The sequence below is a fragment of the Nyctibius grandis genome, chromosome Z, assembly GCF_013368605.1.
Source record: "Nyctibius grandis isolate bNycGra1 chromosome Z, bNycGra1.pri, whole genome shotgun sequence".
NCBI lineage: Eukaryota > Metazoa > Chordata > Aves > Nyctibiiformes > Nyctibiidae > Nyctibius > Nyctibius grandis.
In genome coordinates this window covers 44,760,362-44,782,559 of record NC_090695.1, presented here as the reverse complement: position 1 = coordinate 44,782,559, position 22,198 = coordinate 44,760,362, and the positions used below count along the sequence as shown (strand labels likewise).

General features: G+C 43.3%; 1 protein-coding gene and 1 long non-coding RNA gene across 6 annotated transcripts in view; one reads left to right on the top strand and one right to left on the bottom strand.

The window, feature by feature from the left end:
• Positions 1–2,429, bottom strand: part of LOC137676901 (transducin-like enhancer protein 4) — a 102,082-nt gene extending 99,653 nt beyond the window's left edge. For 3 of the 4 annotated variants that reach the window (XM_068423997.1, XM_068423998.1, XM_068424000.1), the window contains exons 1-3: positions 2,297–2,429; positions 1,782–1,879; positions 575–638 (exon numbers count right to left, since the gene is read on the bottom strand). In XM_068423997.1, the coding sequence (XP_068280098.1) occupies positions 575–638; positions 1,782–1,879; positions 2,297–2,341 (207 nt within the window). In that variant the 5' untranslated portion in view covers positions 2,342–2,429. Of the gene's footprint in view, positions 1–574; positions 639–1,781; positions 1,880–2,296 lie in introns of those variants that run through there. The other variant, XM_068424001.1, reaches the window with a different exon arrangement.
• A 1,400-nt stretch (positions 2,430–3,829) lies between these two features.
• LOC137676862 (uncharacterized) lies at positions 3,830–20,267 on the top strand. Of its 2 annotated transcripts, none has more exons than XR_011050149.1 (4): positions 3,830–4,531; positions 5,190–6,229; positions 11,745–11,885; positions 16,718–20,267. It is a non-coding gene; the product is annotated as an uncharacterized lncRNA (long non-coding RNA). The 2 variants fall into 2 exon arrangements; XR_011050150.1 differs by having other exon boundaries at positions 5,190–5,471; positions 16,718–20,263.
• Positions 20,268–22,198: the final 1,931 nt, after the last annotated feature.

The window sequence follows — 22,198 nt, the reverse complement described above, 5'->3', positions numbered from 1 at the left end:
TATTTCAAGATGTCGTCTTATGCACGTTATTTAACCAGGCAGACCACAAACATTGAGGAAATCCCTTTCACAGCTGAGATCCCTGCCATTCTGAATTTAGTGAAACAATGAACCAGCTGCCCAGGTGCAACAGTTCTTCTAGGATACAGGCTTCGAGTTTGTATGAGTACATGTACAGTTCCGGCTTACTCCCATCACAGAAAAAAAATATTATCCTGAACCATTTTACAGAGTGATGATCGTTGGGAGAAGTCGGCAAAAGTGAAAACATCATCCCCAGGTACATTACGGAAGTTGTACACGGCTTTAAAGGGCTGACAAGTAACATGCCAGCATTTGGAATAAATATCCCCAATTGCTTAAAAGGTTAAAAACCAGGTTTCATGTGGAAACCAACTGCTGCAAACAAGTTACAAACCACTGAAACTAAGGATTTATAATGGAAGCCCTGATGCAACCTCAACAACACCAGCGCTACTATAATCCTTCTGTTTGCCTCCAGCAATCTGAATGTATTTCGGTCTCAGTATACCAAGCTAATAGACGTTTTGAATTTGTTATGCAGCTTGCTTACCATGACATAATGTCGCTGCATTTCTGTCTTCTCACTGGCCAGTTTTTCACATTCTAGCTTCAAACTGTTCAAGACATAAAAAGGAAAAAGCATGGGGGTACTTCATAACAGAAAACTGACATTCTTCTGAGCACAGGTTACTCCCCCTTTCAAGCATTTCTCCAACACACAAACAGAAATATGCATTCCAGCTCTTGCTTGGGAGTTCAGGGTGGGGTCTGTACTTTTCCTCTTTCAGGAGATACTGTGGAACACCCTCATCTCCTAAGCGAACTGCATACAGTACACAGGAGAGTACTTTTCCCTGACAAAAAAAAAAAACAACAAAAACAAAAACCCACACCAAAAAAACAACACTGGTTCACAGAAGCAGAACGCAGGGGCTCATACCTATAACACTTAAGCTTGAGAAGCTGCTTACAAATCCATAATTTGGGTTTTGGAGTTTTTATTTAAATGAGTTTTAGAAACACCTCTTGCTTTCACTCAACCTACAAACGAATCAAACGCCTATCACCACTCCAAAGAGCAAAAAGTCGCTGGAAATTTTTTTTTCCTGTTACTGATGACAGAACTGCAAGGAAAATAGTGCAGGTAATTTAAGGAATACCACCATAAACATGAACACCTCCGCTGTTTTTTCTGTTTGTTTTCAGAAGCCCGCTAAGCAATCCTGCCAGAAGTCACTTGTCACCCTGAGGACACCGCGCTCTTCCACCTAAGGATAATGAAATAGCTCGCCGCTCACTTCCAGGTTATCAGCACTTGACATGTCAATGAAAAAGCTCGAGAGGGCCGAGCCAAGACAAGACGCGTGTCCCGAGCGGCATTTTGAAGAAAAGCAGAAGACGACCCCAGCCAGACACATATTTTTCCATCAACCCCCACCCCCCAAAGAAAGGAAAAAACAAAACAAACAACAACAACAACAACAAAAAAAAAAAAAAAAAGAAAGAAAACCACAGCCACAAACCGGAGCGTGGGGAAAACACGAAAATCCGCTCGCACCGTTCGGCTCGGGGCCCCTGCCAGCCCCTCGCCCGGAGCACCGGGAGCGGCGGCGGGATGCGGCGGGGCCGGCGGAGGAGCGCCCGGCCGGAGGGGTCCGCCCCGCGCCCGGGCTCCGCCGGGGGTGCCGGCGCCCCCGGGCAGCGGCGGTGAAAAGCGGCGAGCCCGCGCGGGGCTCGGGGGAAGTAGGCAGCGTTACCTGTGGTACTGAGCCTGCAAAAACTGAAACTCCTCCTTAATCCGATCGCAGGACTCGGAAATGGTGAATTTAAAGGGCTGCGCTGGCTGGTGAGGAGCCTGCAAGCAAGCAACAGCGGGTATTTTAATCGCCACCTCTCGCCCGCCCGCGGCTCCCCCCGCCCGGCCGACACCCCCCGCCCGCCGCCGCGGCCCTCGTACCCGGGCTCCACGGAGGCGCAGCCCCCCGGACCCCCGCCCGCCCGAGGCGCCCCGGGCTGCTGCCCCGACGGGGCCGCCGGCGGTGCGGAGCCGGTGCGGGGCGAGGCGTCGTCCGCCCGGACCCCCCGCACCGGCTGTAGCCGCGGGACCCGGGACGGGCACCGGGACCGCCACACACTGGGCGTCGGCAACTCAGAGGAGCCAACCGCGGCCCGGGGCGGCGGCGGCGGCGCGGCGGACAACAATAAGAAAATGGCTACAACTCCGCGGTGCCCGCGCCGGAGCGCTGCTCGCGGGGCCGCCGCCGCCACTCACCGGGTGCCGGGTCTGCGGGTACATCTTGCTCAGGTCGCGGATCATCCACGCCGCTTCGGGGGGGCGCTGACGGCCGGAGCAGCGGGGATCAGGGCTGCAGGCGCGGCGGCGGGCAGGGGCGCTCCGGCCCCGCCGCCCCGGGGCTGGCGGGGCACCGCCGGCAGCAGCGAGGCGCGGCGGCGACAACGGCGGCGTCCGCGGCGCGCGGGGGCTGCTGCCACATCCCCCGGGGGCGGTCAGCGGGCGGCGCCGACCGGCTTCTCCCGAGCGCCGCCGCTCCGCGGGCTCCGGCGGGCTGCGAGCCCCGTGCGGCGGCGGGCGGGGAGGAGGAGGAGGAGGAAGAGGAGGAGGGCGGGGAAAGCCCCTCCGCCGGCGACGGTGCGCGCTCCGCCGGAGATCCCCGCCGGCAGTTTTCTCCCCTTCTGCAAACTTTTACTGGTGCCGGCGGCTCTCCCGCCCCCGGCGCCGAGCGGAGCGGAGCGCCCGGCGGGGAGGGCGGCTGGGGCGGGTGGCTGCCCCGCGCAGCGCTGCTGCCGCCGCCGAGGCGCGGTGCGGTGCCCTTTTGTGTGGCGGGCTGGTCCTCGCTTCTACCGGCCGGACCGCATCTCCCCCACTAGTGCTGCTTGGCCGCTCTTTTTTCGTTCTTTTTTAATTTAAAAAAAAAAAAAAAAAAAAAAAAGTGCGAGAAAGATGAAAAAGAAGGTACGGTCCGGGCTGCTTTATTTATGTCTTTTTTTTTTTTCTCTTTTTTTTCCTCCTCGCCTTTCGAAACTCCGGGAAGTGGCGGCGGCGGCGGCGGTGCCGCGTGGAGCGGAGCCCCGTGCCGTGCCGTGCCGTGCCGTGCCCGACTCGGCCCAGCCCGATCCGCCGCCCCTCCGCGCCGCTCCCACGGCACGCTCTGGCGAGGTGACTCCTTTGACCAAATTTAGCAGCGGCTGATTATTAACATTCTGATACATATTCACAGCAGCCGGAAAACCGCCGCCGCGGGGCACGCTGGGAGCTGCAGTCCTCCCGGCGCCCTCTCTCCCCGCTCTGCCCGCACGCCTCCGCGCCCAGGACTTCTCCTCCCGTCGGGCAGCGCGGCGCCTCGCGGCGCCTCCCGCCCGCTTCGCGCGCTCTTCTCGCCGCTCCGCCCACGAAGGGCGTCGCCGGCGACCAATCGGCGGCGGCCGCACGTTAATCGCCGTTCTGTATTAATACCCATCATTTCGCCGCTGACAAATGGGCATACGGGCCCGGGGCGGGGGGGGGGCGGGGGGAGCCGGCCCCGGGCTCAGCCCCCACGTGGGGACATGACGCCACGCGAGCCCGCAGCCAATCAGAGGGCTTCCGCCTGCCTCTCCGCTCCAGTCTGCCCGCCGCCCGAGGTGGAGCCGTGAGATCGCTGGCGTTCCGCGGCGCCGGCGTTCGAACAGGGGAAACATTTGTTCACCCGTCAATCAAAGTAACGTGGGCCGGTGTCGGCTGTCGCTGCCGCCGCCGCTGCTGCTCCCGCCGCATCCTGCGCGCGGGGCGGTGGCGCGGCGGGAGCGGAGGGCGGTGCGGGGTGCCCGCCCCCGCCTTCCGCGTCCCGCCCCGCCCGAGGCCACCGCCGGACGCCCGCGACGGGCGCTAATTAGGGACCACCGGCTCCTTAAAGAGACAGGCGCGGCGTGACCAGACTCCCCGCGGGCCGTGGCGGGCGGGACAGCACTTCCGGGCTCTCTCTTTCCCGGCCCGTCGTGGGGCTCGTCGGAAGGAGCGACGCCGTTGCCGGGAGCGGGCGGGGGAGCTGCCCCCGCGCTTCTCGCCGCGACGGACGGGCGATCCCCGAGAACAGCTGGCGGGGCGGGCGGGCGCCCTCCGACCCAAGCCGAGCCTCGCCGGCCGGGGCCGCGCGTGGCCGAGGCAGGCTTCCCTTCGCAGCAGCCCGTTTTGAGCCGTTCACACGCGGAAGGCGCCGAGGCGGGAGCCGGCGGGACAGCCCCGGCTGTTCGGCACCTCCTGAGCCGCAGGTCGCCCCCGTGGCCTGTGCCGCCGGCCCTCGCGGCGTGGCCGGGGCAGGCGGAGAAGTGCCGCGGTGCAGTCGCTGAATGCGGCGGGATTTAAGGGCTGTTTTCTTTTTTTCCTGCTGGCTTTACTTAAGGGACTCAGTCTTTACTCCGGGAAGCGGTTGCGGTGAGAGAGTGTCGTCCTCAGCTACTCGCAGGAGTAGGGCTTAAAGACCTGCCCTTTAAATGACACATTGTAAAGGTACCTTGACAGTGGACGGGGCATTTTCTGCCGGCGTCAGGCGGGACGAGGGCGGCCGGGTCCCCAGGGCCCCGTTTCCGAAGGTGCAATAAAGGCACCTGGAAATTCCCGATGGAAGGGAAGGGACGGGTAACGACGGCCGCGCCTCGAAAGCAGCTTGGCTGTGGCTGCCGTGGCCCCTGTGCTCTGCAGGCTGGGGAGCAGGCGCCGGGAAACGTCTTCCCAGGACTGCACGTCGCACACCGTCTGCACCACTGCCACCGGCAAGCTGTAACGGGAACGCCTGACTTCCCAAAAAAACCAATTCTGCACCTAGTGGTGCTGTGTCCCAAAAAGACCCCAGAACAATTTCTCTGCCAACCCCCACTGCAGACAATGCCGTGCGGTGACGCACACGTGAGGGATAGGCTCAGGCTTTTTTTCCCCCCCCTCTCTGTGCCTGTCATGCTTGGATTTGCCTTCAAGCAGTTTGTATTCCTGATGAGCTGCAGTTTAAACTTGCATGCAAAATAGATGCGGTTTAGTCACGTCATTTTTGATGCCTGTATTCCAAATCTATAACCTCAAAACTTGCACTTAGCGATTAGTGCTCTAATGATGGTAGCTAAATTATACACACTTAAGATTTTTGGTCATAAATTCTCTTTACTGCCCACAGATCTCTGGCTAAGGCCTGCAGCTGCTGAGCACCTTGAGGCCTTGATGGGACATGCCACCCAGGTTTTGCCACCCAGGTTTTGCCTTGCTTGCTGGACCAGTCGTCCGAGGTCATGTAGACAGGAGCTCAGGACTCGGAAGCAGTGTAGCAGTGGCGCCGATGACGGCGGTAATGGCGTCCATCTTTCGCCACTGCCTGGGGCTCAGAGCTGCAGGAGGTGCGGGATGGAAATTCCTCCTCTTTCTGAAGTAGAGTTTGTAACCAAAATCTGCTTCCTCTGTGGTGAGTGCTATAACATCTAGCACCTGGAGGGGTTTGGGGCAACTGATACTGTATGCTTTTGAAACAATTTTTTGCCTAAAAGTGCAAGTGATCCACTGGAAAATGGACCAAAACATGTCCTTTTCATCTCCTGTTTTTATACCATGGAAAATGTCTACAAGTTAGGTATTGCAATACTCAGCTTTCAGCCTACTTGTGTATTTCGTTTCTGCCGGAATTTTCATATTTACCAAGTTCATAATCAGTGTTTCAGTGGGATTTAAACCTCTAAATATTGTTTAAAGGTTTGGAGATAAAACACCTGCCTAATTACAAAAACACTGCTTCTCATGTGTCTAAATCTTCCAGCACCAAAAATGCTTTTAAAAGTTTGGTCATGAGCACCCTTCATTAGGCAGCGGAGCACTTCCAACTTCTCTGAAATAGAGGACGTTCACATGTGCCAGGATCAAGCCTCGCCATTCAGAAGTATGGCTGCCAGATCTACAAATGCATAAATGCCTGTCACCCAAGTGCTTGAAAGCTGTGCAAGAACAGAACAGAGCAACTCACTCTGCAGAGCCGTAAGCATGTCTGGAAACGTAATGGGAGAGCTCAGCAGATTTTGTCGTCAGATCCACAACCTGGAGAAGGACGAGTCCAGTAATAAAATAAACACTATATCTGAAGAAATTGAATTCTGAAAATAACAGCAGGATTCTTTGTTCCTTGTCGCCCTGCATGAGTTTGGCATGAGGTACAGAGCTCCAAACGGAAAGGTATTCAACACTTTAGAAGGCAAACACATACAGCTTTTTTGTCAAAGCAGTCCCTCTTTGCCTTTTGGAAGACAATTTACCAGTGATGTTTGTCACAGCTTCAGCAGTGTTCACTCTTGCTTGCCCATTAGTCTTCAGTGAATTTGTGTGTCTAGAAGTAGGGCAGAGTTTGGTTTGCTAAGCCTTAGCAAGATGTATATATCTGGATACTTAACTCTTTATGTAACTAATCACCGTGTATTTTTTCACAGTTTTGCAGCATTCTGGCAAGATCCATGAAACACAGAAGTTTGAGAGAAAGTGCACTATAACTTGCCACTTTTAAATTATGTGAATTAAGATCGGAATGTCAATGTCATTCTGTTTTCCGGTCTTTTGTAATTTCTGACACAGCCTTGATGAGTCTTTAAATATAGGCTGTTTTGTATTTAAAGTTCCTTGTTTTTTCCTTCTTTGATGAAAAATCTTTTGTGGTAGGTTTTATAACCTGTACTATTATCTAGCAAGTGGAGAAGGTAGCTTTTAAATGTTTTACACATCTTGCTAAAGATTTCTCATGAGTGAATTGACTGCAAGAAATATTTAGGCAGTTTTATATGCACAGTTAATTGTGCTGAGTTTTGACTGGTGTAGAAAAACCCTTACGAAATAACACGGCGGAGCCTGGCCTTGCCAAACATTGCATCCATTCTTTTTCTCCTGTTGGCAAGAAGAGCAACTGGTTATTTCAGTCCTATCAATTCAGGAGTAGTTTGCTTTTGTTTACATTTAAAGTCTAAGGCCTGAAATGAACAGAACAGTGTGTGCTTATATATGTATTTTACAGGATAGGTGAAAAAGAAACACTTTTCCAGCTAAGATTTTCTAACCTACTTTCAGACTGGTAATTTTTTTTTTATAGTCGAGCCATAACCTTAATACAGAGATTTATCAGTGCCAGAGGACCTTTAATATAGGGTCCAATCTTGAGGCCATTTGGTATGTAACCCCACAGATTTCCTGTCTGGAATGACTGTAGCTGAAGACCAAGGGTGTTGTGCCTAGCACTGCAACTTATTACTGTTTATTTTGGGACCAAGTTACTAGGTCACCCTGCTTTGTCAACTGTGTACTCACACACACACATTCACAAAAATAAAGGTGTTAAACTGAAAAATCAATCAGTTCAAAATGCCTCAGAGTAAATCTTAACATCAGTACACATATTTAAGTGCACTGTGTAACAGTGGTGTTCTTATCTTTCAAAAAGATAAATCCAGTGAGGTTTTCAGTTGAATTGGCACCACGTTCTCTCTGCTTAAAACTTTTAGTTATGGTGTTATGCCAGGTTTTACTGGTAGAAGAATGTAACAGCATGACACACGGTTTATGTTCTTGTTTTGCAAGTCCTATCAAGTGACCCTGTCTCAGTAAGTTTTTAAAACACGCCCTACCTACAACTTTCTAAATTAGTCATTAGTGACCTTCGTGATATGTTGTAGCTAGTAAGCACATTAAGAGAATTTATGATACTATGTATAATACAATGATTTATATGTAGCGCTCTCACAAAACAAGAGTTTTGCATGTTCCAAGCTATTTTTCAATTAAGTCTTTACATTCTTTAACCTTGCAAAAGTCCTATTTTATTTAGTTCTTTTATAGGAGGTGTTTTGGACTCATGGTCTTACTTTGTTTATTTCTGCTTGATTCATTATATGCAAACTTCTTGCAATGACACAATTCCACTTACAAGAAGCTCATTTGGGATGTGGCAGGAAAACCTCTGTTAAAGTCCACAGAAGTTTTTTCTGTGGGAAGGGTAGCAGTTTAGCGCCTATGATATACTGGAAGCTGGGTTTGCAAACTTATGCAGTGCAGAATGGCTTAGGCAGGTATTTGAAATGAAAGTAATTTTTCCTAGACAATGGTCCCTTTCTCATTGCAATCTATGAACTAGCAGTAAGGACGTAAGCAGTCTCCTGGAGCAGAGCAAAACGGATTCTGGAAGTGGTGACACTGTCCTGTGTTCTAGGTGTGATTTGTAGTAGGGGTCACAGTCTGGTCTCCATGAAAACTGAGTGTAAAAGATGCATTTCTCTTCACTGGGTGCTGGCAAATGGATCTTCACAATCCACAGTTAAAGAAAGCAAAGAGGAAATTATTGTTATTGGAAGGGCTGTTTCTATCTGTGTAACTGGGTATACATGCAGTGATCCTTACTTCAGGTATCAGCCAGTCCTTTAACCCACACCTATCTCAAAGGTAAACAGTGAGGTTTTGTTCCTGACAACTAATCCTTTTGATGTGGCAATCTCACAAACCTCTGTAAAGTTTACTTAAGGAAACAGTGAATGGGGATTTACTCCTTAGTTGCTTGTAGCTCAAGTGACTCCATCAGGTTTAATGACACTGCTTTGGATGAACACTGGTATAAAAGAGAGAAGGGATACAATCCACAGGGTCAAACTGTTTGGGAAATAAACTTGAGGAGCAATCAAATCGCTTGTTTTCTGAATAAGCTGCAAGATATATTGGGTTGAACTTGATGTGAGCTGGCTGACAACAAAACAGGAAGGGGAGCAGTTTACTAAACAAACTTTTTTTTCCTGTTTTTTCTTTTTTTTTTTTGACTTTTAAAAATTGAAACAGAGCCTGCCATAACTAAGTTCCTATCAGAAAAAGGAGAGATAAGTAAAGCTGAAGATAGCAAATGAATAGTACCTCCTTTAACAACAGTCAGTCACTTCCCGCAATCAAAACCATGCTAGCATGGGTCCTGTTCAAATAAAAATTACTGAACCAGGGCCAAACATGAAAAAGTAAATGATAATGTGTTTTTTCAGAACCCACCCACCCGTCAAATGTGTCACTCCTCCATAATACTTTATTGCCCCTTCTGAAGAAAGATCTTTATAATTCATTGTGTGCACTTAAAAACAAAGTGTCCTTGTACTGGTTAATAATGATTCTCTTTTAGTTTGGGCTTGTTTTGTTATTTAATTACATTCTCTTCTAGCGTGCATTTTTGTACAGATAGTTGCTGGAAATTTCTCCTGCTCAAACAAAGAATCTTTTGTGCTGTATCAGCTTGCATTTTCCTTGGATTGTGTTGTGCTGGTGTCTTTTTCACTGACTTCAGCACTGGAGTATTGTAGTCATAGCTTCACTAAGTAGACTGTAACAAACAGATTCATTGGCCCTTTCTCTGTGCTGCATATTATTAACTGATCTGTGGGAAATGCTCTTTACATTGTTAAGGCATATGTGCTAATACAAACAATAAATTAACCTTAACTGGAGAAAGCTTTGAGACTCCTAATACAGTAACCTAGCAGAAACCAGAGTTTATAAGAGCTTTCTACCTACCAAATTTCATGGTTATTTTTGTTAAAATGTGCTGTACCTATTTTCTACACCAATCTTTTACTGTTGCCTTTACCAAACAGATACTATGAATAATGCTATGTAATTTCTTCATAGGAGATAACAAGGGAGAGATAAATACTAGATTCATTCAATTGAATTTATATATTTCTTTTTCCCCACAGTTAAAGCACAACAATGAACACAATTGTAGGAAGATTATTACTCTGAATTAGAGGGCAGACTTCACAGATCTATTGTACCGGTTTTATAGGGGCTGCTAATGATAACCCTCAAATTACAGACTGCAATCTAGTTAAGAGGTCAAATACTGTGATGCTAATTAATTCATAAACAAGTGCTTTGGATTCTGATGTTTAGACTGCTTTTTCATATTATAAAGTGTTAGAGCTCACAGCTCATGTGCTGAGAAGAATGTAGGTACTTGTGATGATGCAGGAGTACCAGCTCCTTAAGCAGGCAGAGACGAGGCGGGATGTGCAGTTCTGGTAATGGAGAAGAACTAGGGGCATACTTGAACGAAGATAGACCCTCCCTACCCCCCTTAAATGAGACGTGTGTGGTCTCTGGATCCAGGAGGGAGGAGTTTGTACTCACACACTGTCTCTAACCCATCCTTTCACTTCAGGGAGTTCTTTAGCTATAAATTTACACTGAGTATGTTTCTAAATCAAAAAGAAGCACATCACCTACTCCCCTCCCTGGAAACTAAAGGCCCAAAAAGAATAAAAGAGAATTTTACAGCCCTTCCACCTAGGACTGATTAGCTAAAATGCAATAACCTCAGCCCAAAGTCTGATTTGTCAAACAGAGCATCTGGATCTTTGAATCAGATACCTAATCAAAGTAGGGAGCAAATTAGTGGATATTAGAAGTGTGTTACCAGCTCCGCCACTCACTGCCTGGCTTTGGACAATTTACTTTCAGTTTTGCTAAGGAAGTGTGATAAGACGTGCTGTAATTAATATTTGTACAGGGCTGTGGAGTCTGTAAATTATTTATTATATTTCAGGAAGAGGCTCTAAGGTTAGTACATGTAAATCCAGGAACCCCTGCAAAGACATGCAATTCCTGTGCCCTTTGGCGTTTACAGAATTGCAGAGGTTTCTTTGACATCAACACTTATTTTGGTCTCACACTAACTACAAATCTGGCAGCGTCTGAGAAGCAGCCCCAAGAAGCTCTGATCTAATAGTTGTAACTGAGTCAATAAATGCTTTAAGCGTTTGCTTAACTTCAAGCCAATGAGTTGTGCTATTAATTCAGTGGAGCTAGTCACTAGATTAAAATTAAGCTCATACCTAAATGCCTTGCTGGACTTTTACAAGATTGTTAGGTTTATGATTTAGGTATCTGTCTGGTTGTATCATCTCCTGATTTAAGGATTTATGGTCCAGCTGAAAGCAGCAGTGGACATAGATTTCTATGAAAGTCAGTTTGGGGTAAGAGATCTTTTGACATTCACAGGTACTTTTTCTTATGTAAAGATTGATTGATTTCTGTTTAGTTGTGTAAACTTTCCAAATGCTACTGTGTATGACTCATACTGTTATAAATATTTGAAATTAAATGAAATTTAATTTAAATCATAAGAAGATAAGTTTAATAGAATAGATATAATAATAGAAGAAGTGCTGTGTTCTGCTTTAGAATCTATAGAGTTAGCTATAGGATTGTTAAATTTTAAACAGGTAACCATAGACACCCCACTAGGTAAGTTACTGGACTTTTTATTTTGTTAGGAGACCGTCATGGACACTAGTTAAATACAATGAACACCAGTAATGCTACTTGGAAATCCCCTTACCCTTCCTATCTTGGTTTAAATATTAAGGATATCAGCCAATAGAGCTAACCAATGATTATAATAAAATTAAAATATTGATGTGATCGTGTGATGGAGAGCTAACCAATGATTATAGTAAGACTGGAATATTGATGTGATCGTATGATGGGTGAAACCAATCAATGCAGAGGTTATGTAAAAATGACTTCACTGAAAAAGTGTATAAAAATCCTTAAATTTTGATGCTAAGGTGGACATGTAAGGTGGAGCTATTCCCCGTGTCCCTAGCGCTGCAATAAGGATGTGCCAACTTCTTAATACTACATTGGTGTTAAGAGGTTTTATTCCTGATTTCGGTGACAGTTTTGGTGACCCAGATGGGACCTTGTGAGTGAGACTGAAGGAGATCGAGTGCTGATCCAGCTCCAGCTGGCACCGAGGAATTCTCAGAGGAGATGCATCGCCCTCAACTCACGACAGGTCCTCGCAATGTCCCCTGGAAAGGTAAGACGTATTACAAACTCTGCTTTGGTTTTGGTTTTGGATAGCCTGCCCATAAGGCGTGGCGAAAGCTTCGCAGGGTTGGGGCTCAGAGTGCCCGCTTTGGGTCTAATCAGCTGTTGCTGAATTAGACGTTGGTAGTCTGCCTGTCAGTCTTAAGTGAAAGCTATTGCAGGGCTGAGCATTTGGTTTTGGTTTTGTTTGCCCAGGCATTTGGAATATGGGAAACTTGAGTTCTGGTTTTTCTGTCGGGTAATTGTGTAACTGTGAATTTTATTGAGTGTGTGAGTGTGTGAGTGAGATGTGCATATAAGCACGAAGCAAATGTGGAGTCCCAGTCCGCAGTTCCAGCATCCCATGAGGAGCTTGGTCGAGAAGGACGAAGCATTTGAATTGGGTGTTTACAAAAAAAAAAAAAAAAAAAAAAAAAAAAAAAAAAAGAAGTTGGTAGCATGGCATCAGGATTTGTAAAATTGTTTAAGAGTAAAAGTGCAGGGAATTTAACATTGGATGAAAAGATACCAAAAACCTCGCCATTGGGATGTTTGCTATCACACTGGGGATAGTTACATGAGGACTTGCGTAAAAGCCAAATGATAAAATATTGTAATAATTGATGGCCATTATATGTCTTGGAAGATCAGGAAAAGTGGCCAAGGAATGGAACATTGAAATACAACACTATACTACAATTAATGCTGTTTTGCAGGAGGGAAGAAAAGTGGAGTAAAGTACCATGTGTAGATTTGTTCTTTTATTTGAGACAATGAACTGATTGGCAAAATGAATGTAAATTAATTAATTGGGACAATCTAGTAATGACATTAGCCTCAGAAAAAAAGGGGAAAATTAAAAGTTGTTGTTCTGCTTGTGATATTGGCAAGAGATGTATTAGCTGTACTGTACCGAGAGAAGATGAAGTGGAATTAGAATTAGAAATAGCTCCTTTAAGACAGGGAGTAGGGCAGCAGGGGCCAGTATATGTAAAAGTGCCATTTTCTGTTATGGATTTGATGGCATGGAAACAGGCAGCAGGAATGTATAGGGAGGATCCAGAAAGGGTAGGAAGGGTCGTAGAAACAATTATTAAGACACAGGATCCTGATTGGAATGATATACAAGTGATATTGGATAATTTACTGGATAGTACAGAAAAACAGATGGTGTTAAAAACTGGAAAGGCACAGGCAGAAGCTGCACACACAAACGGTTTACTTACCGGAACACTGGAGCAAAATTTTCTTACAGGAGACCCTCAATGGAATCCAAATGTAACGGAAAACAAGAGGAAGTTAAGTCAGTACCAAAAGTGGGTGCTGTATGGGGTGAAACATGCAATGCCAAGAGCTTTAAATTGGTCTAAATTATATGAGGTGAAACAAGACAAAAATGAATCACCCTCAGTGCTTTTAAAGAGACTGAAAGAAATGGCCAGGAAGTTTACTGATTTGAAATTAGAGACAGAAGCAGAACAACAACAATTGCCTTTAATATTCATGGGACAATCAGCGCCAGATATAAAGAGGAAACTGGAAACTGCAAAAATCAGAGGGGGAGGATTCAAGGAATTTAAATAAAATGCTTGAAACAGCTTGGAAGGTATATAATAACTGAGAAAAGGAGGAAGAACAGAGAAAGGAAAAGAAAGAAAGGATTAAAGAGAGCAGACTGATAGCTGCATTAACAGGAAATGTTACAAGAGGCAGAGATCGAGCTAGGGGAAGAGGAGGCTTTAGAAACTTTGGAGAATGAGGGTCAAATACCCTTGGGATTAATCAGTGGGCGTACTGCAAAGAGGAGGGGCACTGGAAAAGAGAATGTCCCAGACAAGATCACGGAGCAAATCAAAGAGAGGCAAGGAGAATGACGACTTTAATGATGAGGACTGGGGGGGGGGGGGGTGGGGGGGGGGGAACCCAGCTGAACCTCTGGTTACAATTAAGCTGGGAAATGAAGGAGTCAAATTTCTGGTTGATACTGGGGCAATATATTCTGTTCTAAATGTTTGTAAAGGAAAGTTGAGAAATAAATCTACTAAAATAATTGGAGCCACAGGGAAAGAAGAAAACAGGCCATTCCTACAACCCCTAGACTTAAAATTTGGAAGCAAAATAATTACACACGAATTCTTGTATATACCAGATTGTCCGATACCTTTACTAGGCAGAGATTTGTTATCTAAATTAAATGCACAAATACTTTTTGAGGAAGGTGAAGTCTTTCTGAAAATTCCAGAATCAAAGACAGGAGAAATATTGATGATACAAGAAAGGGTAAAAGAATCAGAAATACCCCAGGAAACAGATGAGGCTGTTATACCAACGGTCTGGAATACAGACATACCTGGGAAGTCTAAGGTAGCACAGCCTGTAAAAATAGAATTAAAGGATCAAGCAAAACCAGTAAGGATTAAACAAAATCTAATTAAACCAGAGGTGAGACAGGGAGTTAAAAGAATAATTGACAAGTTTTTAAAATATGGAATTCTAGAAGAATGTGAATCAGAATATAACACTCCAATCTTACCAGTAAAGAAACCTTCATGTGAATACAGGTTAGTTCAGGATTTGAGAGCTATAGACCAGTTAGTTAAAGACATACATCCTGTTATTGCAAACCTGTACACACTCTTAACTGCATTAAGAGAAAATTGTCGGTGGTTTACAGCACTTGATTTAAAAGATGCTTTTTTTTGCATACCCTTGGAGAAGGAAAGTCGAAAACTGTTTGCTTTTGAATGGGAAAATCCGCAGACAGGACGGAAGATGCAGCTGACATGGACAAGGTTACCCCAAGGATTTAAAACAGTCCAACAATCTTTGGTAACCAGTTAACAAAGGAGCTGGAACAGTGGAAACAAAATGATTCAGAACTAAAACCTGGACATTTACTTCTACAATATGTGGATGACATCCTGATTGCTACAGAAACAAGATCCACTTGTGTAAAGAACAACAAAGAGCCTTTCGGAATTTAAAATGGGCCCTGATGACTGCACCACCACTAGGACTTCCAGATTTGACTAAGGACTTCCAACTGTTTGTTTATGAGAGACAACATCTTGCACTTGGAGTGTTAACACAGAGGATGGGAAGCTGGAAGAGACCTGTAGGATATTCCTCCAAACAACTGGACACTGTAAGTAAAGGATGGCCAAGTTGCCTTCGAGCAGTTGCAGCCACGGTAATGCTAATACAAGAGGTGCGAAAATTGACTTTGGGGAGAATGATAACAGTATATGTACCACAAATGGTAATCACCATTTTAGAACAAAAGCGGGGGTCACTGGCTGTCCCCTAGCAGAATGATGAAGTACCAAGTGATTTTAACAGAACAGGGTGATATGATTCTGAAAACTACTAACCTTGTCAATCCTGCAGTCTTTTTGAGTTCTGTACAGGAAGAAGGGCAACTAAAACATGACTGTCTAACGACCATAGAACGTGCGTACTCCAGTAGAGAGGATCTAAAGGATACATCGTTGGAGGATCCTGACTGGGAACTGTATACAGATGGCAGCAGCTTTGTGGAAGATGGAATTCGATATGCAGGATATGTGGTGACAACTGAAAACTGTGTCATAGAAGCAAATTCTTTACCTTGCACAACCTCAGCTCAAAAGGCAGGATTGAAAGCATTGACAAGGGAGTTAGAATTGAGCAAAGAAAAAAGAGTAAATATCTGGACTGATTCAAAATATGCCTTTGGTGTAGTACATGTCCATGGAATTCTGTGGAAAGAAAGAGGATTACTGTCTTCCCAGGGAACAAGTATAAAATACAAAGAAGAAATTTTGAAATTAATACAAGCAGTTCAGAAGCCAGCTAATGTAGCAATCATGCACAGTAAAGCCCACCAGACAGGAAACTCAAAAGAAACAACAGGAAATAAACTAGCTGACAGGATAGCTAAAAGAGTAGCAAAGAAAGATGACTTTCAAATGGCATTAATTCCTACTAAGACTATTACCCTACCTAGAGAAGAACCCAAATATTCACAAGGAGATGAGAAGTTAGCAAATTTATTGAATGCCAGGAAAAATTTAGCTGGATGGTGGGTGACATGAACACGTCAAGTGGCGATTCCACCACTTTTGATGAGGGAAATAATACAGACAAAACATAGGGAATGTCATTGGGGAGCAGAAGCATTACTAACTTTCCTAAAGAGACAAATTGTATCAGTAAAGATGCTAGAAATGGCAAGGAAGACGATTGCTAAATGTGAGGTTTGTTTAAAGAACAATCCATTAGTGAAAAAGAAACTTCCAATGGGAGTGTTAAAATCAGGAATGGAACTAGGAGATTATTGGCAAATAGTTTTTTCGGAATTACCTAGACAAAATGGGTATCGATACATTCTGGTAGGGGTTAATACTTTTTCAGGATGGCCAGAAGCCTTTCCGTGTCGGACAAATCAAGCAAAAGAAGTTATTAAATGGTTGTTACAAGAAATATTTCCGAGATTTGGAGTACCTATTGGAATTTCATCAGATAGAGGTCCACATTTTATTGCAGAAGTAGTGCAAAATATCATTAAGGTGTTGGGAATTACTTGGGATTTATGTACACCTTGGAGACCACAATCTAGTGAAAAGGTAGAAAGAATGAATCAAACAATAAAGAGACAAATCACTAAAATATGTCAAGAAACCAATTTGAAATGGCCTCAGGCTCTTCCATTAGCCCTTTTACGGATACGGGTTCAACCAAAAAGTGATACATCAATAAGTCCTTATGAACTATTGTATGGAAAACCTTATGAATCTCCTGAACCAAATGTAAATATGTATTTAAAAGGGAAACAAGATGTATATAACTGTTTGCTTTCTTTAGGAAAAACTCTAACTGCGCTTCGGAGTGTGATTGTGTGGAACAGACCTCTGTCTTTAGAAAATCCAGTACATGATTTTCAACCAGGAGATTATGTTTATATAAAGACCTGGACTTCTGAACCTCTTCAGGAACGTTGGAAAGGACCTTTCCAGGTGTTGCTGACTACATAAAAGTCGCTGAATCAAATGCGTGGATACATTATACCAGAGTGAAGAAAGCTCTGCCAGCGTGGAGTATTGTTAAAAGGGATGCTGGAACTTCAAAATTGACTCTGAAATATATCTAACTTTGGATATCAGTTTGTAATACTTGTGAAATTAATATTGATTTGGGAATTATTGTTAGTAGGAGCCTGGTCTGAGACAAAAATTGAACAACATGGTGTAACAAAAGGGTATGGGGACACAGACCTTCAAACAGAAACAGATCAATTGATATATCTCCCAAGGAAAACTCAGAAAGAAAATTTGATGTTAGAATTAATTACACAGATTCCAATACCAAGGGCAGTGGGTGAACCAATTCCATGGGGAATTTTAACTATATTGACTGATGCATATACTCCCATAAGAGGAAAGAGATTTAGTTGTAGAAAAGACACAATTCAGAGCCCAGGACATTTAGTTTGGGCGATGAGTGATGGAACTTGGACAACCCACTTACCTTTAGATGGGAAAGTAAAACAAATAACATTAGGCATGCCAACATTATATCCAGTTTGGAAAAAGTCTCCCTTTAAGGGAGCACTTGAGAATTTGAAATTAAAACATGTAAAAAGGTCAGAAGAAGAAGATAGCTGGAATGAACCATCAACTGGGGTAAAAGTGAGCTGGTTTTTGGAATCCCTGTTAACTCCTTTATCAACACACAGAAATAGAGAATGGATATATCAGTTAACAGGACAGGTAGAGAAATTGGCAAATGTGACCAGAAAAGAATTTAAAGACTTAGATTTACAATTACAGGCAACATCTAGAATGACTTTACAAAATGGAATGGCGTTGGATATGCTCTTACTTAAAGAACATGGGGTTTGTGGTGCATACATATCCCAAATGTGACTCAAGATATGGAATATGATTTAGATTTATTGGAGAAAATAAAAACTAATAGCCAAAAACTTCAACAGGACATGCAAGAAAATTGGATAGACAAAATTTTCAGTGGATTGGGATGGAAATTGAATTATGGGCTAAATCATTGGTTAGCACTGCATTAGTTTTGCTAATAGTCTTTATGACAATTTATCTGATCTATTATTGCCTAAAGAAACAAATAAACAACAAGACTGCCTTTAATCGGATGATTATCCAAGCAGTGATCAGTCCACAAGATGAAAGATAAATTATTTTAAGGCTCCTACCAACAAAACTGAATGAAAATGTATTAATAGATAAACTCTAGAAATAAATGTGAAAGTCTTGAAATGATTTTCAAAACTTTCAAAGGGGGGAAATGTTATAAATATTTGAAATTAAATGAAATTTAATTTTAAATCATAAGAAGATAAGTTTAATAGAATAGATATAATAATAGAAGAAGTGCTGTGTTCTGCTATAGAATCTATAGAGATAGCTATAGGATTGTTAAATTTTAAACAGGTAACCATAGACACCCCACTAGGTAAGTTACTGGACTTTTTATTTTGTTAGGAGACCGTCATGGACACTAGTTGAATACAATGGAGTTACTGGACTTTTTATTTTTTTAGGAGATCGACATGGATGATAGTTAAATACAATGAACACCAGTAATGCTACTTGGAAGTCCCCTTACCCTTCCTATCTTGATTTAAATATTAAGGATATCAGCCAATAGAGCTAACCAATGGTTATAATACAATTAAAATATTGATATGATCGTGTGATGGAGAGCTAACCAATGATTATAGTAAGACTGGAATATTGATGTGATCGTATGATGGGTGAAACCAATCAATGCAGAGGTTATGTAAAAATGACTTCACTGAAAAAGTGTATAAAAATCCTTAAATTTTGATGCTAAGGTGAACATGTAAGGTGGAGCTATCTTCCTTGTCCCCAGCGCTGCAATAAGGATGTGCCAACTTCTTAATACTACATTGGTGTTAAGAGGTTTTATTCCTGTTTTCAGTGACAATACTCTTGTAGCTCATATTTAATCATTTTATTTTTCTCAACACAAGGCTAAAACCTATAGTGCTATAAACCATCATGCCTCAGGCAACTGCAATAAGGCTACTGCAGTTTACATGTTTGGAGATCTGGCTTCTGCTTGATACTACTTTTAATGTCAGTGTTACCATTTGTAGTGCAATATGTAAGTAATGCATGTAGAAATACACTCTGCATCTTCCACTTATGGAGCAGCCTCAATTAATTGCAAGGAGCCTATTGCAGATAATAGGCACTACTGAGCGCTGCATATTGCCTTGCAGTATCAGGTTTGTAATCCGTATTTAAAGCTGAAAAATAAGGCTTTTACTTTAAAGTAGGTATTGAGGGTCTTATCTCCATAAAAACAAATCTCTGCGTAGCTGTAAGATTCCAAGGTGTAATTTAAAACCATGTAAGGTAGTAAGTAGCAAGAAGTGTTTTTCTAGGTAGAAACAATGCTCTGGTGTTTTACCCAGCACCATTCCAAGCAGTGGTCTAAAATGTACTATCACACGTCAATATTCAAAAGGGAAGTGATTCATTTGCACTATGGGTTGCTTTGTTTCCTGTTGAATAGGTAAAGGTGTAGACCACTGAACGTCTGTGATACAGGATTATTTGTGCTGGAAAGGTGCTGCTTCTTTTAATTACCACATTAAAATATCAATCACTCAGTATGCTGTAGGCAATTTCTACTTCTTTCTGATTAGCTTATAGGAACACATTATTTACATTTGACATGACAGTTAGTTTTTAAACAATGTGCAGCATGGCAATAATGGATAAAAATCTGTTTCAGTGTTTTGGGGTAAAGAGTTTTATTATTATACTAAACAATAGAACTTCATTTAAAAACAGAATAGATTGTTTTTTTCCAATAGTAATCTCATTTGAATGTTTTGATTTATCAAAGTACTTCATGTTTACTTAAAAAACACATTTTCTGCTCCCTGGAGAAGTCAGTCCATAATGCACTCAGTAAAGACTGAGCATCAGAAAAAATGTGCTCACATGACAGAGTAAAATTCAGGAAAAACTATTCTGGTTTTGCTTTGGTAGATATGTATGTTGTTGAACACTAGTGATACACATTTTATGCATGTTACACGTTTTCTGTTGTGGTCATCTGAATTATGTGCCTTCTTTTATTCAAAGTATAGCATGTATACTCTCTCATTCAAAGATACTACTGCTGTGTATTGTAATATTAAAATCTTATATATTTCAACCGAAGAGAAGAAGTACATCTTTGGAAAAATGTATTCTTTTCACCAGCAGAACTACCTGAGGAGTTACATTTGGCTGAACTGGAGTTAGGGCATTTTCTTAATAGTTAATCTGATAAAATCCAGATAGTTTATGTATGACTTAAGCTTTGCCTGACTGGAAAATGGCATTGTTCACTAATCAATAACGAATCTACACAACAGCTTAGGACAGGAACTGAAGAATTCGCTGCCTATATGAAATTACAGATGGAATTTAGAGAGCTAAAATGCAATTATTAGAACTGGAACATGGCCAAGATTCTTGGGTTAACTTCCCCGTTTGTATTAGAAGCTATATGTTAGATCCCATTTCTTGTCTGTCTTTGCTGTACATTTGCTGTATTTTTTAAGAAAATTCTGGAAAGTTTTTTTTCCTATTTTTGTTTAAAGAGAATGCCAGTTTCAGTGGCATGCAGTGGTGTTTTAAACATAAATGTTTAAAAACATGTAGATATGCTTGGTCTTCAGCAGTTTAGCCACCTGTGTTTAAACGGCACTGCCAGTTTAAAAACAGTATCACTGAGAAGTTTCCAGGGCTCTAGCAGACAGGCTGAAATGAGTAGATATGGTCAAGACTTACATAGTTTTATATTGCCTCTAGAAACATAGCATGAAGTCCTTAGCCTGTCAGGTCCTCGGTAAAACTCTCACTGACCTTGGTGAAGGGAGGATTTCAGAATGACACTGTCGGTGCTTAGAATTTTAGCACCAATTTTGCAGTTCTTGGTATTTTTATTATATTTTCAGCTCTGAGTCTTGTTTGTCATGAAACGCTCAGCTTCATTTTTAAAAAGTCTGGTGCTAGGGTCAAGTCTACAAAATAGTGTTGGCCCCAGATTCAACTAGAATGTTTTGTGCCCTGTGAAGATGCGTTTGTGGATCTTTTGATTTTAGACAACCATACTTTGTATCATGCTCCCCTGTTAGTCTCTAAGTCCACACTTGCCATTAGCTGAGCACTTGCACAGCTAAAGCAGGAGATGCCTTAGGTCCCCAGGTCTCTCTGGCCGTGGTATACACACTCTCTTCTCATGGTTTGGCCCCTCAAGCACCAGGCAATACCTCTTGTAATGGCAGAGCTAAACAAGCTGACATGCACCCTCTACCTAAACTTGAAAGTTTCTAAAGTAACTGAAGCTGTAAATTACTGACAGAAGCAATATTTAGGACATTTTGGGCATTTCCCACTGGTTTTTTTTAGACAGCTTTGTTATACTGGCTGTTGTGAGCATCGTGGCCAAAATGCATCTGTGCTGTAGGCACAGAAACAGCCACCTTGCCAAGCCAGAACTTGGCTTGGCAAGGCTTATATAGAAATATAAGGGAACATAGTACAAATTCAGCTCTGGTAGTGCTTCGGAAGAGTGCTGAACTGTGCCGAGTACACTGACAAGTGGGCATTAGTGTGAACTCAGGATCTTGGACTCATTTCCCTTTGTCTAACCCTGTCCATGTACTGGAGACTACGGAACAGATCCAGAGCTGTGGAACTGCTAAAGTGCTACGGTTTTTTTGTGGATTAACCTCTGATTCTCTAGTTACAGAGAAGTTTGCATGCAACCTCTTAAGGAAGAAGCTCGCAGGGCGTCTGAAAAGAACCCAAATTGTGCATTTGAAAAAAGGCCAAAAAAAAATCATCATTTTTAACACAAGTAGATAACTTTTTGGCCCAAGTCATGATTTTTCAGTGTTTAGCATGCAAAATACAGAAGGAAGTTATTTCCATGAGGATGTTCCTCTCCCTGAGCAGAAGGTAGAGGTGTTCCAGTGCAAACTGGCTATAATGAATATCATCAGCAGTAAGCATCCCTAAAAAGTTTTCCATCTTAGTACAAACCATCTTATGAGATTTGACAGGATCAGGAAAAAGTTGGTACAATGTGTCTGGTGGCTGTATGTTTATTGCATCAAACTCTACTTTTGGAACTTGTGGACACTAGGAGGTTTTACATCATTATTGCAGGTCCTTTAGAAAATAAAAGTTCCTTTCATCTTGATGCAGTAATGTGTAGCCCAGCCCTATAGCAGAAGACCACAAGCCTACATAATAATGTGTGCCTCTAGCCACTTAGGAAAGC